This window comes from Hibiscus syriacus, unplaced genomic scaffold (assembly GCF_006381635.1).
Source record: "Hibiscus syriacus cultivar Baekdansim isolate YM2019G1 unplaced genomic scaffold, ASM638163v2 tig00116939_pilon, whole genome shotgun sequence".
Classification (NCBI taxonomy): domain Eukaryota; kingdom Viridiplantae; phylum Streptophyta; class Magnoliopsida; order Malvales; family Malvaceae; genus Hibiscus; species Hibiscus syriacus.
The window spans coordinates 2,084,149-2,101,614 of NW_024063477.1; the positions used below are offsets into that span (position 1 = coordinate 2,084,149).

The window sequence follows — 17,466 nt, forward strand, 5'->3', positions numbered from 1 at the left end:
TTGATTTTGGTAAAGTAGGTTCTTTCAAGTTGGTTCAGTATGTCGCTTCGGGCTTCCACTAACTTGAAGAAATGGTTGTTATGCTCATCTTGTAGAGATGCTTCTCGTTTCCAGAATCTCAGGAACTTTTTGAGATGTGGTGCTTTATTAAGAGCTTAAGATCGTCTTATGTCGTTGTTGCACCATTCAATATTCGAGCTGCCTTTCAGGTTTTCAACTCGAATCCTCCTTTGGTTTCAAGATGTTATTTAAAAATTTATATCTTGAACCCACCTTTATCATTTTCATATCATGCATTAAAGATTTTAAAAACTAATTTTTGCAAATAAAATCAATCTTGGAAGGCGGAATGAATTCTAAAGATATCATCTTTTAGGCCATGGCTTATGGTTACGAAAGAAAGGGATAAAAAAGCCCAATAAGTGTTTAAGGGCATCAAACCAAGGATCAATTCATTCTGATGCCGTCAATCTTGTTTGTTTGACTTGATCTGCCTTGCTGAGGAATTTTCCATCAACTGGATCCCCTCTAGAGTGCCAATTTTGGATTCATTTCCATTTTCTCATATCTCCAGCATTTCTTACTCTTCTTGTTTGTACTTGATCAACCTTGTAACTTGAGGCTCAATAAATCACCCATCTTTATTCGATTTTCCTTTTTCTTTTTTTTTTTTCTTCTTCTTTTTCTTCTTCTTCTTTCTTTGCTGGATGAGTATAATACTTCAATTGCTTTGAGCACCTCTTTTTTCCTTTGCATTTGGAGGGTTTTCCATTATTCTTGATTGGATTGATCTTCAAGCACTCTGTATTTGACATACTTTGGTAGTTCAAAACTTTCATGACTTCATGGAAACTTGTCTTCGTAATAAAACTGTATTGACAATCTTTATTCTTGTGAGCCAATATCCTTTACCTTGCCCCTTAATGTAGAGGGTGATCCTTGGTTAGGGTTGAATTAGAAGAAACATTATTCAGGCTCAAATGGGGACAACAAAGGATATATATATATATATATTAAAGGATAAATGAAACAATGCCGTTCATCATCTCATACACAGAAACCTTTGTAAAAAGAGGTATCCACAGGGGGATGAATATTCAAGATTAACTTTATTTACATGAAAAAATGTAATTAATGCATGATATATTTATTTCAATCAATCACTTTCCCCTTCTTCTTTGAGTATGCCCTAATCACTCGAAATTATCATCAATGAGTTGGTTCATGATGCCTCATCTAGTCTCTTCTTGCAGTAAAATTCACGGATAATTGAAAGTTTGGTTCTTTGAGGTCTTTTGGTTTATGATGGTTTTGTATTTGGAAGGACAAATGTGTGACTTATAAAGTAATGTATGGTGGAAGGTAGTATCATCAATCAATCGACTCTACCCGAGAAGGTAAACATCTAGAGTTTGTGTCTCAAAAACAGGTAGAGACATTTCTTCAGAGTCTCAGATAAATGTAGTGTCAGGATTTGGTTTGAGTAATTAGCATTGGATGGGATATTGAAGATATAATTTTACCACTTGCCAATAGATCTATAACTTTTGAAAAATTAAAAGAATATTTAATCTACTTGATACTCAATAATCTCAAGATTAAAACTTGATTCTTTGTTCATAACCATAAAAGCAACACAATTTATTTTTGCACAAAAGGCGGAGAAAGAAACAAAAAAAACAAGTTCAAACAAGATGCTGAAAATAGAAAAGTACTATAGTGGTAGAACACTTCTACTTATTTATTTATCATGACTCATCACTCCTCTATTGTTGGGTATGTACTTGGCCCAGGATTTTTATCCTTATTTGCTCCCCATCTCTTGATCATTGTGTCAAGACTCCCTTATCGACGAACGTCTCTATTTCCTTTAACAGTGACCCAATTCCCTGTTGAATGTCCAGATCTCCCAAGTGAAAATTACAGAAGCTATTTTGATCATAGCAATGAGCATAAGGCCTTGGTGACACCTTCACCAATCTTGGTGTAATGTATTGAGTTTTAACAAAATGAGGGTACAGGTCTGAGATAGATTCTTGAAACACTTTTAGAGTTTTTCTCGCTCGCGAGGTTATCACTTTCTTTGATCGTCTGAACGAATGAATGCTCTCATGTTATCGAGGGGGTTCTGAATGCTCATTTCAGCTATACTGGGGTAGTGTTCACCAGACTCCTTAGATTGCCCTTGAGACCAAATCTTGAATTTGTATTGAATTACCATGCTCTTTAATAGGTTCTTGATCATCAGACACTATCACATCGAACTTATCATTATCATTCAAAACCTTATTCATAGCCTTCACAGTGGGATCCTTTAAGGGTTTCTCTCCATGGAGTACAACATTTATCAGGTCCATCAGTTTTGTCATTTGCTCTTTGAATCATTATGGGATTTTTTACTTGATCAATCATCTTGTTGAGTCTTGATAAGTTGCTCTTGTAGTTTCTCAATTCTACCAACCCTTGCTAAAATCTCATTCCGGTTCTTATCCTTGTTTAGGAGACCAAGTTAGCTCCACTTGATTTCAGAAATTCTATCATGGAATTCTCCACGAATTATTCTCATGTTTTCATGTTTAAATGTATGTAAAATAGTTTAAAACCAAATGTAATTGTAAAAATGAAATGTAAATACAAACGTAAAAATGCAAATGCAAATTCAAATGTAAATATGAATGTAACAATAAAAATGCAAATTGTATAGTACAAAAACAATATAAAAGTATAAATGCACAATGAAAAATGCAAAGATGCAAAATGCAAATGCATGTATGAAAAGGTGTTTACTCAAGAGTGATTATCTTAGAACAGATTTCATTGAACACAAAAGTTTCGGTACATCAAACAAAACTTTACATATAGGGATATATTTTATTCCTAATTTCTCCAAAGCCAAATTAGTTTCCATTTATGCTCAAAAGTTGAGTCTTCAGTCTGCTTCATCTCCTTGTAAAGTCAGCTAAATTTATCATTTAAGAACCATATTATTTATCTGGAGTGCAACTTCTTCCATGACATTCTCTTTCATCTTCTGTGTTATTTCTCGGAGTTGCTCATTTTCCCTTGTAAGAGATCCTTTCTGTCCAAGAAGTTCTTGAACAAGATCTTCATATATGTTGCAGTTCTTTTCAGCTTGGTGACCCCTGTGATCCACTCTTGTGGGGTACTTCCCAGGCCAGTATTTTGAAAAGCTTGACTGATTTTCTGAAAATCTTCATGCATAGTTTTCATTTCTGTGCTCAATTTCTTGTTTTGGTCGTTCAAGTCCTTCAAATAACATGCTTGAGCTTCACAAAAACCTCCACTAATCTGAATGCCCTGATTGATGCTCTTACCATAGACTGTTTTGGTATCAATCTGGTAGGATCTTTGTGTAATACTTTGGTATTAATATAACAGGATCTCTGTGTGCTTTGCTTGCTTCTATCCTCGGAGTTTCCTCAGGATGTCTTTCTTTGGCCGCATCATATTTTGTTTAATCATAAAACTTTTGTCCATTTACTATTTCTTTCCAATTTGATGAACAGTCTTTTAAGTCACACCTTTTGGTTATGCCATGATCATGTAATGCAACAAAGAAATCAATATGAACGGATTAGAGCAACGTAATATACATGAAAAAAAATAAAAAAATAGAATAGTTAGTACCAACTAAAAAAAACTATATATCAATGTATAAATCTTAACCTCATGCTTTCTAGTTCCATGCTTTGTTTGGAAAATTTAACTTAACCGCACGATTTCTAATTCACATGCATTTATTCAGGAAAAGAAAGGAAATAAAATAAATTAAAAGCTAGAGCTTATTTCTCCTTTGTGTATACCTACTGACAAAATTTCGGCATAGTTTCAGATCGGGAGAGTTTCTAGGGTTTATTATATGCAGGTTTTCAGTTCTAGGAGTATAGGTACTCGAACTGTCCTTGTTGATGCCCCCTTGGGCTATCAAACCCTCGATCATAGTCCATTACAGACTTAAACGGATCGAGTTCAATTCGAGGGGATACATTCTCTATGACTAACACGGAGAATAAATTCTCACGAAGACATAGAGCATATGAACCCCAAAAGTTACTTGCTAGTCTGACACGGAGAATAAATTCTCACGAAGACGTCGCTTTCACTCCCACTTAAAAGGGACAAACTCAATTATAGAGCTTTATGTTATGCAAGTGTTGTGTGTGAGGAGAAATGTTAAAACCTCTAACAAACAAATAAAATAATTAATTCTTGAATATAATAAATAAATAAAATAAAAAATAATAATATATAAAAAAATAATAAGTAATAAAAAATTTGAAAGAAAAGAATTAAAAATTAAATATATGAATTTTTAATTTCTAACTGATAGAGACAATTTACAATTGATTTTTAAAAGTTTGACCAATGAATCCCCAGAGGAGTCGCCAAGCTGTCGTAACCGGTTTTCGTCCGGGCACGAAATATTAATTTTTGGCGGGGAAATTAATGTTAATAAATAATTTTAAAAATAATTTGTGAGTCGCCATCGACCTTTTGGATCAGGTAGGTCGAATACCTAAAATTTTCTTTTAAAATAGTTTTTAAGAAAACCATATTTAAAAGATGAACTGATCTGCGTTTTATAACCAAAAATTTGTTCTTTTTAATAATAAAAAGGGGTTCGTGGTCGGTTACGTTTAGGGAAGGATTAGCACCCCTACAACGCCCAAAATCGGTACTTTTTAATTACAAATTGTCTTTATTATTAAAATTTTAAAAATTCAAAAATATATTTAATTTATAATTCTATTATTTCAAAATTATAAAAAAATATTTATTTATTTAAAAATATCAGAAAAGAACTTCTAGGTGCCTTAAGACAGCTCTTTTCTTTGATATAATATTATTATTTTTTTTAATATTAAAATATCATAATAGGACATCCAGTTGTATTAAGACTGTCCTTTTCTTCGATATTAAAAATAAATATTTAAAAAAAAATACTATTTATTATATATTATAAAAATATTTAATAAAATATTTAATAATATAATAAAATACAAATACTACTAAAACAATATATTTAAAACAATAAAATAAATGAAACATATAAAATAACTGACTAAATTACAATAAAATAAAATTAAAAATCTAATTCATAATTAATCTAAATTATAGGGATTAAATATGTTATTTCTTTATTTTATTTATTTAGTGACTAAAATAAACTTATTTAAAATTCGAATATCAGATTAAAATAAATTAAAAATATAAACTCAGTATTAAAATATTATTTATTAAAATTAGGGATTGAATATATTATTTATCCTAAATATTTAAAACATACAGGCTAGGACTAAATGAAATAAAATAAAATTACGAGACTTAATTAAAAATATAAGAATTGATTTTAGTGACAAAAATAGAAATTTACAAATCTAGGATGACTACGCGAGAGGTTTGACCCGTGTGCGAAATTACAGATATACCCTGCCCAAAACGGCGTCGTTTGGGAGGGTATATATGATCAAATGGCTGGCCCGTAGGGCCAGCATCCCTCATTCTCTCTTCTTCGTCTCTCTCTAACCGAGAGAGTTTATAAAACTCTCTCGCCTCTCTCTAACCGAGAGAGTTTCCGGCCGTCGCCGACACCGGACTCCGGTGTTGGTCTCCACCCGACTACCACACGCGGTGGCCGGATTTTCCTAAAGACCTAAAATAAAGACCCTCCAAGGCCGAATCTGGCCTTGGTTTGCCCTAAAAAGCTATGGATCGGAGCAGATCTAGAGAAATACCTTCGGGTATTTCGAATGTTTCCTCGGTACGTAGCGTCTCCGGTTACCTTGTGGTTTCCTCGTAAGTTCTTTCTCTTTTCTTTCTTTGTTTTGTTTGCTGCTGAGGGTTGTTATTTTTTCTTTTTCTTTTTTTTTTTGTTGTCGTCTCTGCCGTGTCTCTCCGCTGTCTGTTCTTTCGCAGGTATGGTGGCTTTTATAGCCACCACGAGGTTCTGTTTGGACCGGTCCCGAGAGGGATGTCTAGGTGAGTCACCATAGCTATGCTGGTGACTCACCATGGAGCTCGATTTGGGCTGCCATCTGGTGTTCTGGAATTTACGGCGGTGAGGTGGCGTGGCAAAAGCAGCGTCGGCAGCGACTGGTTGGACCATCTGGCAGTGGAGGCGTCGGCAGCAGCGTCTGGAAGCTGGAGAGGCAGCTTGAGCCTTCTGGAAACGGCGGCTGGGAGCTAGATACAAACCCTAAATGGGTTTAGGGTATATATTTGGGCTTTTGGTTGGGCCGGATTTGGCCCGTTTGTAATAATAATTAATAATAATATTAGTAATAAATATAAAATTAGTAATTATAATTATAATAATAATAATTATAATAATAATAATAATAATAATAATATTTAAATGAAAAAATGAGTATCTTCAATGTGTTTATATTTTTTCTCTAAGTGCTTCAATGTATCATATTTTATTTTGTTTAAAAGCCTCATTAGCATAACTTAACCGATTATATAATTGGATTAAGGTAGTATTTATGTATTTTAAATATTAAGAAGGGACAGTCTTAAAACAACTAGATGTTTTTCTGATATTTAAAATAAATAAATATCCCACTAGAAAAACCTAAAAATTGATTGCATTTAAAATTAATTAATTTTGAAGGGAAAAGGAAATATTCATTATTTTAAACTTATCGAGACAATTTGCTAATTTTATTAGAGATTAAGTCTCGGTGTTTTTAAATTATTGAATATCCCTTATCTTTTCTAATAATATTCGGATTAATAAATTTAATTTCTTTCTTTGGTAGAATAATAATTTTTTTATATGGAATCCTTAGGAAAAATTATTATATTCTTTTTATTTCAGTTGGGAAGAGAAATATTCGTCCTAAAGTATTTTAGGGAGTATTTTCTCTTCAATTGGAAATAAGAGAATATTTTATATTTTTCCTTAGAATTTTTGTTCTATAATATTTGTATGGTTGAATTAGGAATAATGGAATCGTGATCTAAATATATATTCGAATTCTTAGATTTCTACTATTTAGAGACAATATATAATCGATGGGTACTAATTTTGGGCGTTGTGGGGGTGCTAATCCTTCCCCACACGTAATCGACCTCCGAACTCTTTTTTATTACTAAAAATGAATTTCTGATTATACGTGGATCGATACATCTTTTAAAATGATGTTTTTCTTAAAAAAACTCTTTTAAAAGAAGATTTTTGGGTATTCGGCCTACCTAACCCAAAAGGTCGATGGCGACTCCGAAAACATTTCTTTTACAAAATCGGGTTTTCACGAAATGAGTCGAGACTCGTCGTATCGCCGGAAATCGGTTACGACAATTAGCTTCAACGTTATATTTGTCATAAGAGACAAATGTGTTTTATTTTATTGGGAAGAATTCAATCTGATTGTATTCTTTTCAAGTTTAAAAAATTCAAAAGTTAAAAGAAAAATGTTGATGAGACCATTTTTTCTTTTATTGGGACACTTAGTCTAATGAGTTAGTAGGTTATATAATTAATTAAAACAATTGTATTGAATACTGTGACATTTAGTTGAAATTATCAAAATACCCTCGATTTTGGACCCATTTTTTAATTCCTTTATCCGCCACTAGTGCTGAGGCAACATCTTGATCTACCTTCAGTCTCTGGTTCATGCCAAGAGCTTTTTCTACCTCAGAGTCTTCACTTCTTGGGTGAAGTAACTGTTCCAAGTTTCCATTTGGCATGAACTTAAGGATTAGTGCCTTGAAATCGCCTGAACATACACTTATGATTTTAACGAGGTTCCGATGTCGGATTCGTCGAAGAGCTTCGCATTCAGCTAGAAAGTTCTTGGAAGCTCCATGTTGTCCCATTTTGAAGACCTTGATAGCTGCCAAACTTCCATCATTGAGAACACCCTTGTAAACTGATCCAAAGCTACCCTCTCCAATCAAATACTCTGAACTAAAATTCCGGGTAGCGAGTTTGAGATCGTGTTGCCTATGCATTGGATATATCTCCGGTGAATCAGCTTACTCCTTAACCTGATGGACGCCTGAATCCTTCTTTCTACTCACAAACCAAAAGACTAACACAGAAGCCAAGATGAATGCAAACGACGCTATTAGTACAATTCTTAATCTCGAACCGCTGAACTTTTCTCCAGGAGAATCGCATTTGGGTAGTTCTAAGTCAGGTACTCCATCACAAAGCTCGAGATTTTCGGAAAGGGAAATGACTGTCAAGTTTCCGAAAACCCCTGCTGTTGGAACCTCCCCTGAGAGTTGGTTCCTGGACAGGTTTAAAACTTGCAAGAACCTTAAAGATTCTAGAGAAGCCCGTATGTTACCGGTGAGCTTGTTTGAAGAAAGGCTAATATACTCCATCCCTCTCAATTTGTCCAAAGAATTTGGTATGGTTCCTTGAAACGAATTTCTAGACATATCTAAATACAGAAGGATTGAACAATCTCCAATGTGAAAGGTATATCACCATATAATCGGTTATTCCAGAAGTCTATCGCTTGAATCATATCTAGACTACCGATTTCGGGCGGAACGGATCCGGTTAAAGAATTGAAAGACAGGTTCAAGACCTTACCGAAACTCGGGATTTGAAATATATCTCTTGGAATGGTACCATTAAGCAAGTTAACTGAAAGGTCTAGCAACTGAAGACGCTGACAGTTTCCGAAGCTTGAAGGAATGGTCCCTTCTAAGAGATGAACTTCAGCCAAATATGTCAAGTTTCCAAGAGACTCTGGTATGTTTCCTGAGAATCTGTTTTCATGTAGCAAAATGTACTGTAAGTTTGGCAAAGTTCCTATTGAAGGTGGAATGGTTCCGGTTAAGGAATTGTGTTCAAAAGCGATCAGGATTACGTTGATCAAATTGCTTATTTCTCTAGGCAAGGTCCCTTCAAAAAAGTTGTTGTTCATCACCAACAATGAAGTTGTCTCGAGAGGTTGCCTATGGAAGATGGAAGTTTACAGGTAAGACGGTTTTCGGCCACCGAAAATACTTCAAGTTGGGGAGAATTTGCCAAAGAAGTAAGGAAATCCATGCTCTTGGTTCATCATTAACCAGCTCATTACTCTGTAAGCTTAATATTTGAACATTTGGTAGGTTCCCTAGACATGGGATTTGGCCACTGAAGCTGTTGTTTGCGAGGTCGACTCGAGTTAAGCTTGAAGCATTGCCTATGGATGGTGGTAAGCGTCCGGACAAGAGATTCCCTCCCAAGTAAAGGGTTGTTAAGCTAGTTAGATTAGTAAACATGTCCGGCGGAAGGGTACCTGTGAGTCTATTGACAGCCATGGCTAAGACAATCAATGAGGAACAATTGAACAGTGAACGTGGGATTTCACCAGAGATGCTGTTAAGACCGATTTGAAGATTGATTAAGAACGGAAGGCGACCTAACCCTTCTGGTAGAGGCCCTTTCAAACTGTTGGACATCAGAACAAGATTCGACAACGAGGAGAGATTCGCATATGAAGACGGAATATGTCCTGTGAGAAAATTCGTCGAGAAAGATACGTCTGCAAGCTCTGACAGTGCACCTAACTCACTTGGAATGGTACCTTCCAGCCGGTTGACCGACAGATCAAGATAGGAAAGCCTTGACACCGGTATCGTTCCTTGAATTCGATTAGAACCAAGAAAGAGTGTTCTTAACTGAAAAAGACGATCAATTTGATATTTGGTTAAGAAAAAACGTTATTAATTTTATTTTATTTTTAATAAAATAAATAATAAAAAAATACTTAAAATATTATTATTTTTATATAAAACATTAATAATTTTAAAAAATCCATTTAAGTGTCTAATAATAACAAAACATATAGAAAAATAATAAAATTAGTAGTGCTTTTTTAGATATGTTAATAAAACTGGTAAAAAGCTCAATAATAACAAAATCGATAAAAATAATAATATTTCTAATAATTTTTTATCGATTTTGTTAAAAAATAACAAAATCAATAATATATTTTTTTAACCGTATATTAAGGGTGAAGCACGTGAGAGACTTTCCTGTTTCTTCTCGAGGACTGCTACCAAAGAGACTGTTGTTTTGAAGGTTGAGGTGGTTGAGAAATGAAAGGTTCCCAATGTGAGGAGCAGTGGTGCCCACAAGGCCAAGGTTTTCAAGGCTGATGCTTGTAACTCTGTTTAGTGACATCACAAGTAACACCGGTCCAGTTGCAGAAGGGAGAATTGAGATTCCAAGTCCCAAGAACACACCAAGAGGATCTTAACGTCGGATAAAATAATGATTATTTTATATGCATTTCAACAGATGATTCATAATAAAAAATTCGTTCAAAAAAATCAGAGAAAAAAAAGTCTCTAGGGTTTAATAAAATATTATAAAATCAAACAATCCCCAAAATTAATCCACAAGCCGGACTGTTATAGTCAAAAATCGTCTTTATTCGAATTTTGTCAAAAATAAAAAAATCTCAAAAATCACTCTAAATTGAAATTCAAAATAAAATAAGAAATATCTAAAAAATCCGGCCTAAATCGGATTTAAATTGACTTCCTAATTGACAATCGAAATATTACCATAAATAGTAAAAAATATCTAAATCTAATAATTTGGAAGGAAAAACGACAGAATTTGAGGCTGAAAAAAAGGCCACATGGAGCATAGCTCAATGTGGAGAGCGTAAGCGTCGAAAAGAACTTTTCGGATTGGAGTCTTATGCGCGATTCTGACACCTGTAGCCAAAGTTATGGCCAAAAGACTGAAATATACTCAAAACGACTCCAATGAGAAACATGTCACAATCAATTCTCGCCTTTGCGCTGATCTGTCAATTCATGGTATCTCAGCGCCATCAATGTGCAATCTGACAACTCAACATCATCTGTCTAGGATCCCCTGCATCAGATCATGAGTTATCTGGACCTAAATACAAGAAGGGATTCCTGGTCAGTATTGTTGTTGAACCTTGGAAAGCCTTGGGAACAACCCAGCAGTGGATGGAAAGTGAGGCAGATTAGAATCAGAAGGATGATTTTTGTGGCCATTTTTGTTTACTCTAGCCTTGGCTACGTTAAGGTGGAGGATGGGTATACAAAATTTTCTGACTTTAGTACTATATTTAGTTAGTTTCTTAGCTGCATTGTCCACGAAAAAGAAGAAAAACAAAGAAACTATTGACTTTTTGTTTGACTTTCTTGAAAAAAAAGTCTCTATATTATGGTATGAAGAGGTTGTGCATCACAAAACAATCAATCTTTTGAAAAGAAGAATAATCAAAGGATCAGTTTTTGTTCTCTTAGCTAATCAACTCTACCTCACCCGAATTTTGTTCTCTTAATGATTCGAATTCGAATAGCATATTTAGCCATTTAGGTGAGTTTAACAGGGTATGTTCTTCTGCTCCGTTTAAAGGTAAAGTGATTGTATTTAACAGATTGACAGTGGAATTAAAATAGTATCACGTGTTCCTTTTGGGTGTTTAAAGTCGATGAGTGAGATGGATGGGTGGAGTCCCATTGCGAATAATAAAATTCTTTTGTTTACTTCCCTGGTGAGTACGCAAGCTGTATGGAAATGGCGATGAAATTTCGCAGCTTATCATCAGATATATATGATCGGTATATCTCCGACTTATTTTCAGTCAGATATAGCTGCTGCTTTGCATTAAAAGGACGCCACAAGTTTTAAGGATCTCCTGTTTGTTATGGAAGTGGACATGGACTGTTCTGTTTTGTCTTCCTTTCATTTAAATTAAAAAAAAGTCAATATCAGACCTGTTATGCTTAAAAGGGTTGGTAGTATTATATAAGTACCTGGATATTTGGTTTCTGTATATTGTCGGATAATTTTTAAACTAAACGATTTTAATTTAGATTTTTTAAATAAAACAGACAAGTTTAAATTTGGGAGATTTAGTAATGTCCAAAATTTTATTTAGTACGTCTGTAGAAGAACCTCTCTCCTTCACTTGTGTTTTGCTGATGATTTTTGTCATGATTTTATGGATTTTATTTTGGGAGTTCCAAGTGTTCTCGAACAGTTTTATGAGATGTTTAGATTGAAGTTTAATGTAGCTAAAACCGAATTCTTTACTTGTGGTGTGGATGAAGATAAATTTGATGAAATCCAAACTGTTACTGGGTTTAGGTTGAATAGATTATCTCTGAGGTATCTTAGTGTACCTCTAATAACTAAAAAGTTCATTGAAAAAGATTGTATGCCCTTATTGGAGAAGATTAGAGCTAAGCTTAGGGCTTAGGGCTTAGGGTTTGGTCTAGAAGGAATATTAGTTATGGCTGTTGGTTACAGCTTAATAAGGTTGTATTGTTTAGTATTATCAATTTTTGGTGTAGACAACTTATTTTGCCCGAGTATGTGATTCAAAAATAAAGTTGTTGTGTATGCATTTCTTCTAGAAAGATAAATGATCTTCCAACTAAAGGAGCTGGTGTTAGTAGGGACCAGGTTTGCTCTTAAAATTCAAATGAGGGCTGAGGGATTAAAAATTTACTTTGTTGGAATATATCATGTAGTTTGCTCCTTGTGAAAAATATTTTGGCAGGTGATAGTTCCTTTTAGGTGATATAGGTGAAGGAATATGCTCTGAAAGGGAATGATTTTTGGTATGTTGAATGCATATCTCATTTCAGCTAGAGCTTGAAAAAAGTTATTAAAATTGAGAGTTGAAGCTAGGAACCTTTTTATTGTTGGGGTTAATTCGTCGTTGGTAAATAATAGTTGGAAATGGGAAAGAATAACGGAAAAAAGGAGAGCGTGCAGTGACAAAGTCTCATTTGGTTCCCTTTATATATTCCTAAACACTTCGTCATAGCTTGGATGATTATCCTAAATAGACTGCCAACAAAAGATAGGTTTACTTGAATGGAGATTGACACGACTAGAATTTGTGAATTTGTGGTATTGACTTGAAAACCAAAACTCATATTTTTGTGATTGTTCTCACTCCTGTAGTGTTTGGAATAAGGTTATGCAGATTTGTGGGTTGCCTTATTGGTCGATCGTTAGGAGGATAGTTTGATGTAGGTTATAGATAATTTGAAGGGAAAGACTTGTTTTTTGTTTTCTTTAGTTTGTCTGGACCGACTTTTTGCATTATGTCTGGGAAGAGTGCAATTACAGACAATTTAGGAGGATTACTTGTTCGGTTGATGTATGGGTGAGTGTATTAGGGAGATTGTTCGTATAAAATTGCATGGTTATTGCATTAGTCTGACATGGTGAATTTTATGTTTTGAGCGGGGGATTCTTTGAAGTGTTCCCTTATTGGTTGTAACTTATTGCAGTTGTTGCTTTTCTTTGGATAATTTTTTAAATAATATAAGAATATTATTTATCTAAAAAAAGTTAATTAGTATTATATTATATTATATTATATTATATGATATTGGTGAATGAATAGAACAATGCTCAAGCTAACTTGGCAGGCTTTGAGATTTTATAAACTAGGGCGTCTGATGCAGGAAGCTATAGTTTAACCCACAAAGTGTACAGGTCTTGGTTTACAATGGGCGGGATTTTGACCCAAAAAGAGGCCCTAAGAAAACTATTGTCCACAAAGCAACATACAAGCCTTCCAATAAGGGCATATTCGGTTCAGTTTTCAATAAAATACGAATCGAAGCGTATTTTATAAGTTTTTAAAAATTAAAATCGAATGGCATAAAAATTATAATTTTTGGTTCGATTCGATTTAGTCTTGTGATTTTGGAGGGTTCATTATTGTTCAAACTCAACAACTAAATTCTAAAGTAAGCAAATTTAAAATATAGATCGAGTGAAAATATACACATTTAAATTATAAAAAAAATTATTATTTTTAAGATTTTATTTTAATTTTGTCATATAATAAATTTAAATAAATTTATTTTGGATAATTATTTTTTTTAGTTCGATTTGATTTGGAACAAACGGTTTCCATATCAAAAAATCAAAATAGAATAAAATTGTATAATTATCTTTTTAAACTGAATTGAACCATAAAATAAAATATATACATCAAACCAAACCGAATCGTACAATTTAATTGAAATCGATCTTTTAATTTTCTTGATTTTGTATCTCACCTTAGTATGAATGAAACATGTGAAATGATGCATAACTGTTCTATTATAAATAGGGCCTTCAGTTTCTTATTTCCCACTTGAAAATGAACATTCATGAAAGAACCAATCAATATAAGTTCAACTACCTAACTCAAGAAAAAAGAATAAACTAATGGCAGCTTACTTCAAAGTAAGCAGCTTCACGTACTAACGTGGCGTTCCTTACAGCCAACATCATTCACCTCCTGCGATTCTCGTAACAATATATACAACTCGACCCTATAAATTCCTCCACGATGGCAGCCTCCGTTTTCTCCAAATCCGAGAAATGCAGCGTTTGGAACAAGAGAACCGTGGGCCTTGCATCCAGTTTTTGCTGCTCCAGCTTCCTCTCTTGCTACCCACATTAGTGTATCGTGCGCCACTGGAGCCAACCACCCTATTATTTCCTCCAACGCCTCTTTCCACCCTTCTGCCAACCCCTGCCCTTCACGCTCAACCTTGTACCAATGGCTTCTCAGCTACCCTCTCAGCGTTTGTTTAAGGTTTATTGGTAAAATCTCGAACATGTGCTAGCGTGCTGCGTTGGTGATGAGCGTGGTGATGAGCGTCGTCGAATCATAGTATAAAATAGCGGTTGCGGCATCTGTCGCGGTTGTGGTGTCGTGGTTGCGGATGCTGCGGACGTTACGTAACGTGTCGCGGGCGTGATTTTTTAACGTGTTGCGGCTATCGCGGGCAGTTGCGTTACGTTAATATTGCGTCGCTGTGACCTTCAAAACTGTTACGATGCGGCCGTTACACTGTGTTGCGGCCTCAATTTAATACCATGCGTCGAATAGAAGTATGTCTCCGCCATGATGAGTATGTTTGCGTAACGAAAGGTGAGCACTGCTGCTCCTACGGTGTTTGGCGAAGCCAATTGTATCAACCTTTGGTTTACGTTGTTTTTAATGGCATATGCTTTGTTGTTGGTCATGGTGACACTAGAGAGTAGGAACCCTAGGCCTTGGGATTCAGGTGAAAGTTCGCTGCTCATGAAACGGGCTGCAACTCGTTTCATCCTGGATGATCCGAGTATCGAACCCGATTTGGAGGCCTTTTGCTTGTTATTGTTTTTCATGTGGAAAGCTTTCAAGTGTGAAACATAGAGGCGCCTGAAGGAACATCTATTGGTGGTGATGGTAGTGGTGGAGAGAAGGCTTGGAACAAAAGGTTCAAAAAATGACGCAGATCCTCGCGTAAACAATGCAGATGATTCGTGCCATTAGCGCAACGATCTTATAGAATGTTTTGTTCTATAGGGAAACCTTTTTGAAATGACGAACCTGTTTTCTTTGGAAAGAGATTCTCTCATTGTACTCCATGTTTCTCTTTGGTCTCTACATTCTTTTTATTGAAAAGTAAAGCCAACTTTCGGTGGAATTGTTAGCCACTTTCGGTGATATATTTTTCGGTGGAAAAGAAACCGAAATTGTCAAAATTAGACGCATGAAATTGTTGAATTTCATGGATGGTAAAATCTCAATTTTAGTCATTGTAATTTAGGGTATTTACAAATTAGTCCTTAAACTTCAACTATAAATACCCTAGCTCATTTAGCTTCAAAACCATCCCAAAGCATTCTAGCTTTCTTCCAATACTAGAGAATTTAGAGAGTTTGAGAGTTGTTTTCTCCTTTTTTATCAAGAGATAATTATCATTGTTTTCTCCTTGGTAGATAGAGAGAAGTTCTAATTCCTATTTTCTCATAGTGAAATTCTTCTACCGTTGCCCGTGGTTTTTACCCTATATTATTTTAGGGGGTTTCCACGTAAATTTTGTGTCTCTTTTATCCTCATTTTTATTTTCTCAAATTATCAGTTGTGATTTTGCTCTATCCAATAGCCGTCTTCCGCAATAATTGGTATCAGAGCCAGATTATAATGTGTAATATCTACTTATTGTCTTTGTGGTTGCCACCAAAATGTGGATCCTCCAACATAAGAAAGTAAGAAGTTATTACCCATTCTTTGAAGGTTCCAAAGAACTATTCACGATAGTAAAATAATGGGAGCTATCCGTAAAAGAAGTTATGGCAACGAAATTTGATATTGAAAAGTTCAATGGGAGAAATTTCTCACTGTGGAAATTGAAGATGAAGGCCATCCTGAGGAAATACGGTTGTCTAGCAGCTATCAGTGAAAGGTCGGTGGAATTCACAAATGACAACAAATGGATCGAAATAGACGGGAATGCTATGGAAAACTTTCATCTGGCATTAGCAGATGAAGTATTGTCAAGCATCGAGGAGAAGAAGACAGCTAAGGAGATATGGGATCATCTCACCAAGCTGTACGAGGCCACATCGTTGCACAATAAAATTTTCCTTAAGAGAAAATTGTACATTCTCTGTATGCCAGAATCTACTTCAGTGACGGAGCACTTAAATACACTGAACACTTTATTTTCTCAGCTTACATCCTTAAGCTGTAAAATAGGAAAACAAGAACGTGTTGAACTTCTACTTCAAAGTCTACCGGATTCGTATGATCAACTCATCATCAACTTGACAAACAATAATGTCACCAGTCTAGTCTTCGATGATGTTGCAGTTGCTATTCTACAAGAAGAAAATCGGTGCAAGAACAAGGAAGACAGACAAGTAAATCTGCAACAACCAAAAGCGTTGACAACAATGAGAGGGAGATCAATAGAACGTGACCAAAGCAACAGTCATAAACATGGTAGATCGAAGTCGAGAAGCAAGAAGAATTTAAAGTGCTACAACTGTGGAAAGAAGGGTCACTTGAAGAAAGATTGTTGGAGTCTAAATAAAAACTCCAATCCACAAGGTAATACCGCAAACACTTCAGATGATGGAGATGCTCTATGCTGTGAAACGTCAACCACCGTGTAAGGTGGAAAATATATGCAGATATATGGCTCATTGATTCGGGAGCAACATATCACATGACCTCAAGAAGAGAATGGTTCCATCATTATGAACCTGTATCAGGAAGATCTGTGTATAGTTGCAATGATCATGCCTTAGAGATCGTTGGAGTGGGAACCATCAAATTGAAGATGTATGATGAAACAATCAAAGTTGTTCGAGATGTACGGCACGTGAAAGGCCTGAAGAAAAATTTATTATCCTACGGATTGTTGGATAATAATGCAAGCAAGATTAAAACACGGAAAGGAATCATGAAGGTGTTCTATGGAGCGCTTGTGGTGTTGAAAGGCGAAAAGATAGCAGTAAACCTGTACATGCTGAAGGGAGAAACTTTGCTAGAAGCAGAAGCCTCTGTTGCCTCATGTAGTTCAGATTCTGCAATGCTATGGCATCAGAAACTTGGACACATGTCAGAACAAGGAATGAAAGTTCTTGTGGAGCAAAAGCTACTTCCAGGCTTAACAAATGTATCACTTACTTTGTGTGAGCATTGCATAACAAGT

General features: G+C 35.0%; 2 protein-coding genes across 2 annotated transcripts; both read right to left on the reverse strand.

Annotated features, from left to right (window-relative positions):
• Positions 1–7,536: 7,536 nt before the first annotated feature.
• Positions 7,537–7,980, reverse strand: LOC120188260 (receptor kinase-like protein Xa21). Its single transcript, XM_039191739.1, has one exon. The coding sequence runs from the start codon at positions 7,978–7,980 to the stop codon at positions 7,537–7,539; it is 444 nt and encodes a 147-aa protein (XP_039047670.1).
• Positions 7,981–8,004: 24 nt separating this feature from the next.
• On the reverse strand, positions 8,005–8,909 carry LOC120188261 (putative receptor-like protein kinase At3g47110). The gene is made up of 2 exons (XM_039191740.1): positions 8,516–8,909; positions 8,005–8,417 (listed from the first exon to the last, which is right to left on the reverse strand). Exons 1-2 carry the CDS (start codon positions 8,907–8,909, stop codon positions 8,005–8,007), a joined length of 807 nt encoding a protein of 268 aa, XP_039047671.1.
• Positions 8,910–17,466: the final 8,557 nt, after the last annotated feature.

Bases quoted from the DNA above. Each gene is read 5' to 3' on its own strand.
- LOC120188261 (XM_039191740.1), bottom strand. From the start codon at position 8,909: ATGAACAACAACTTTTTTGAAGGGACCTTGCCTAGAGAAATAAGCAAT. The intron at 8,418-8,515 runs GTAGTCTAGATA...TTCTGTATTTAG, and splicing joins ATCCGTTCCGCCCGAAATCG to ATATGTCTAGAAATTCGTTT.
- LOC120188260 (XM_039191739.1), bottom strand. From the start codon at position 7,980: ATGCATAGGCAACACGATCTCAAACTCGCTACCCGGAATTTTAGTTCA.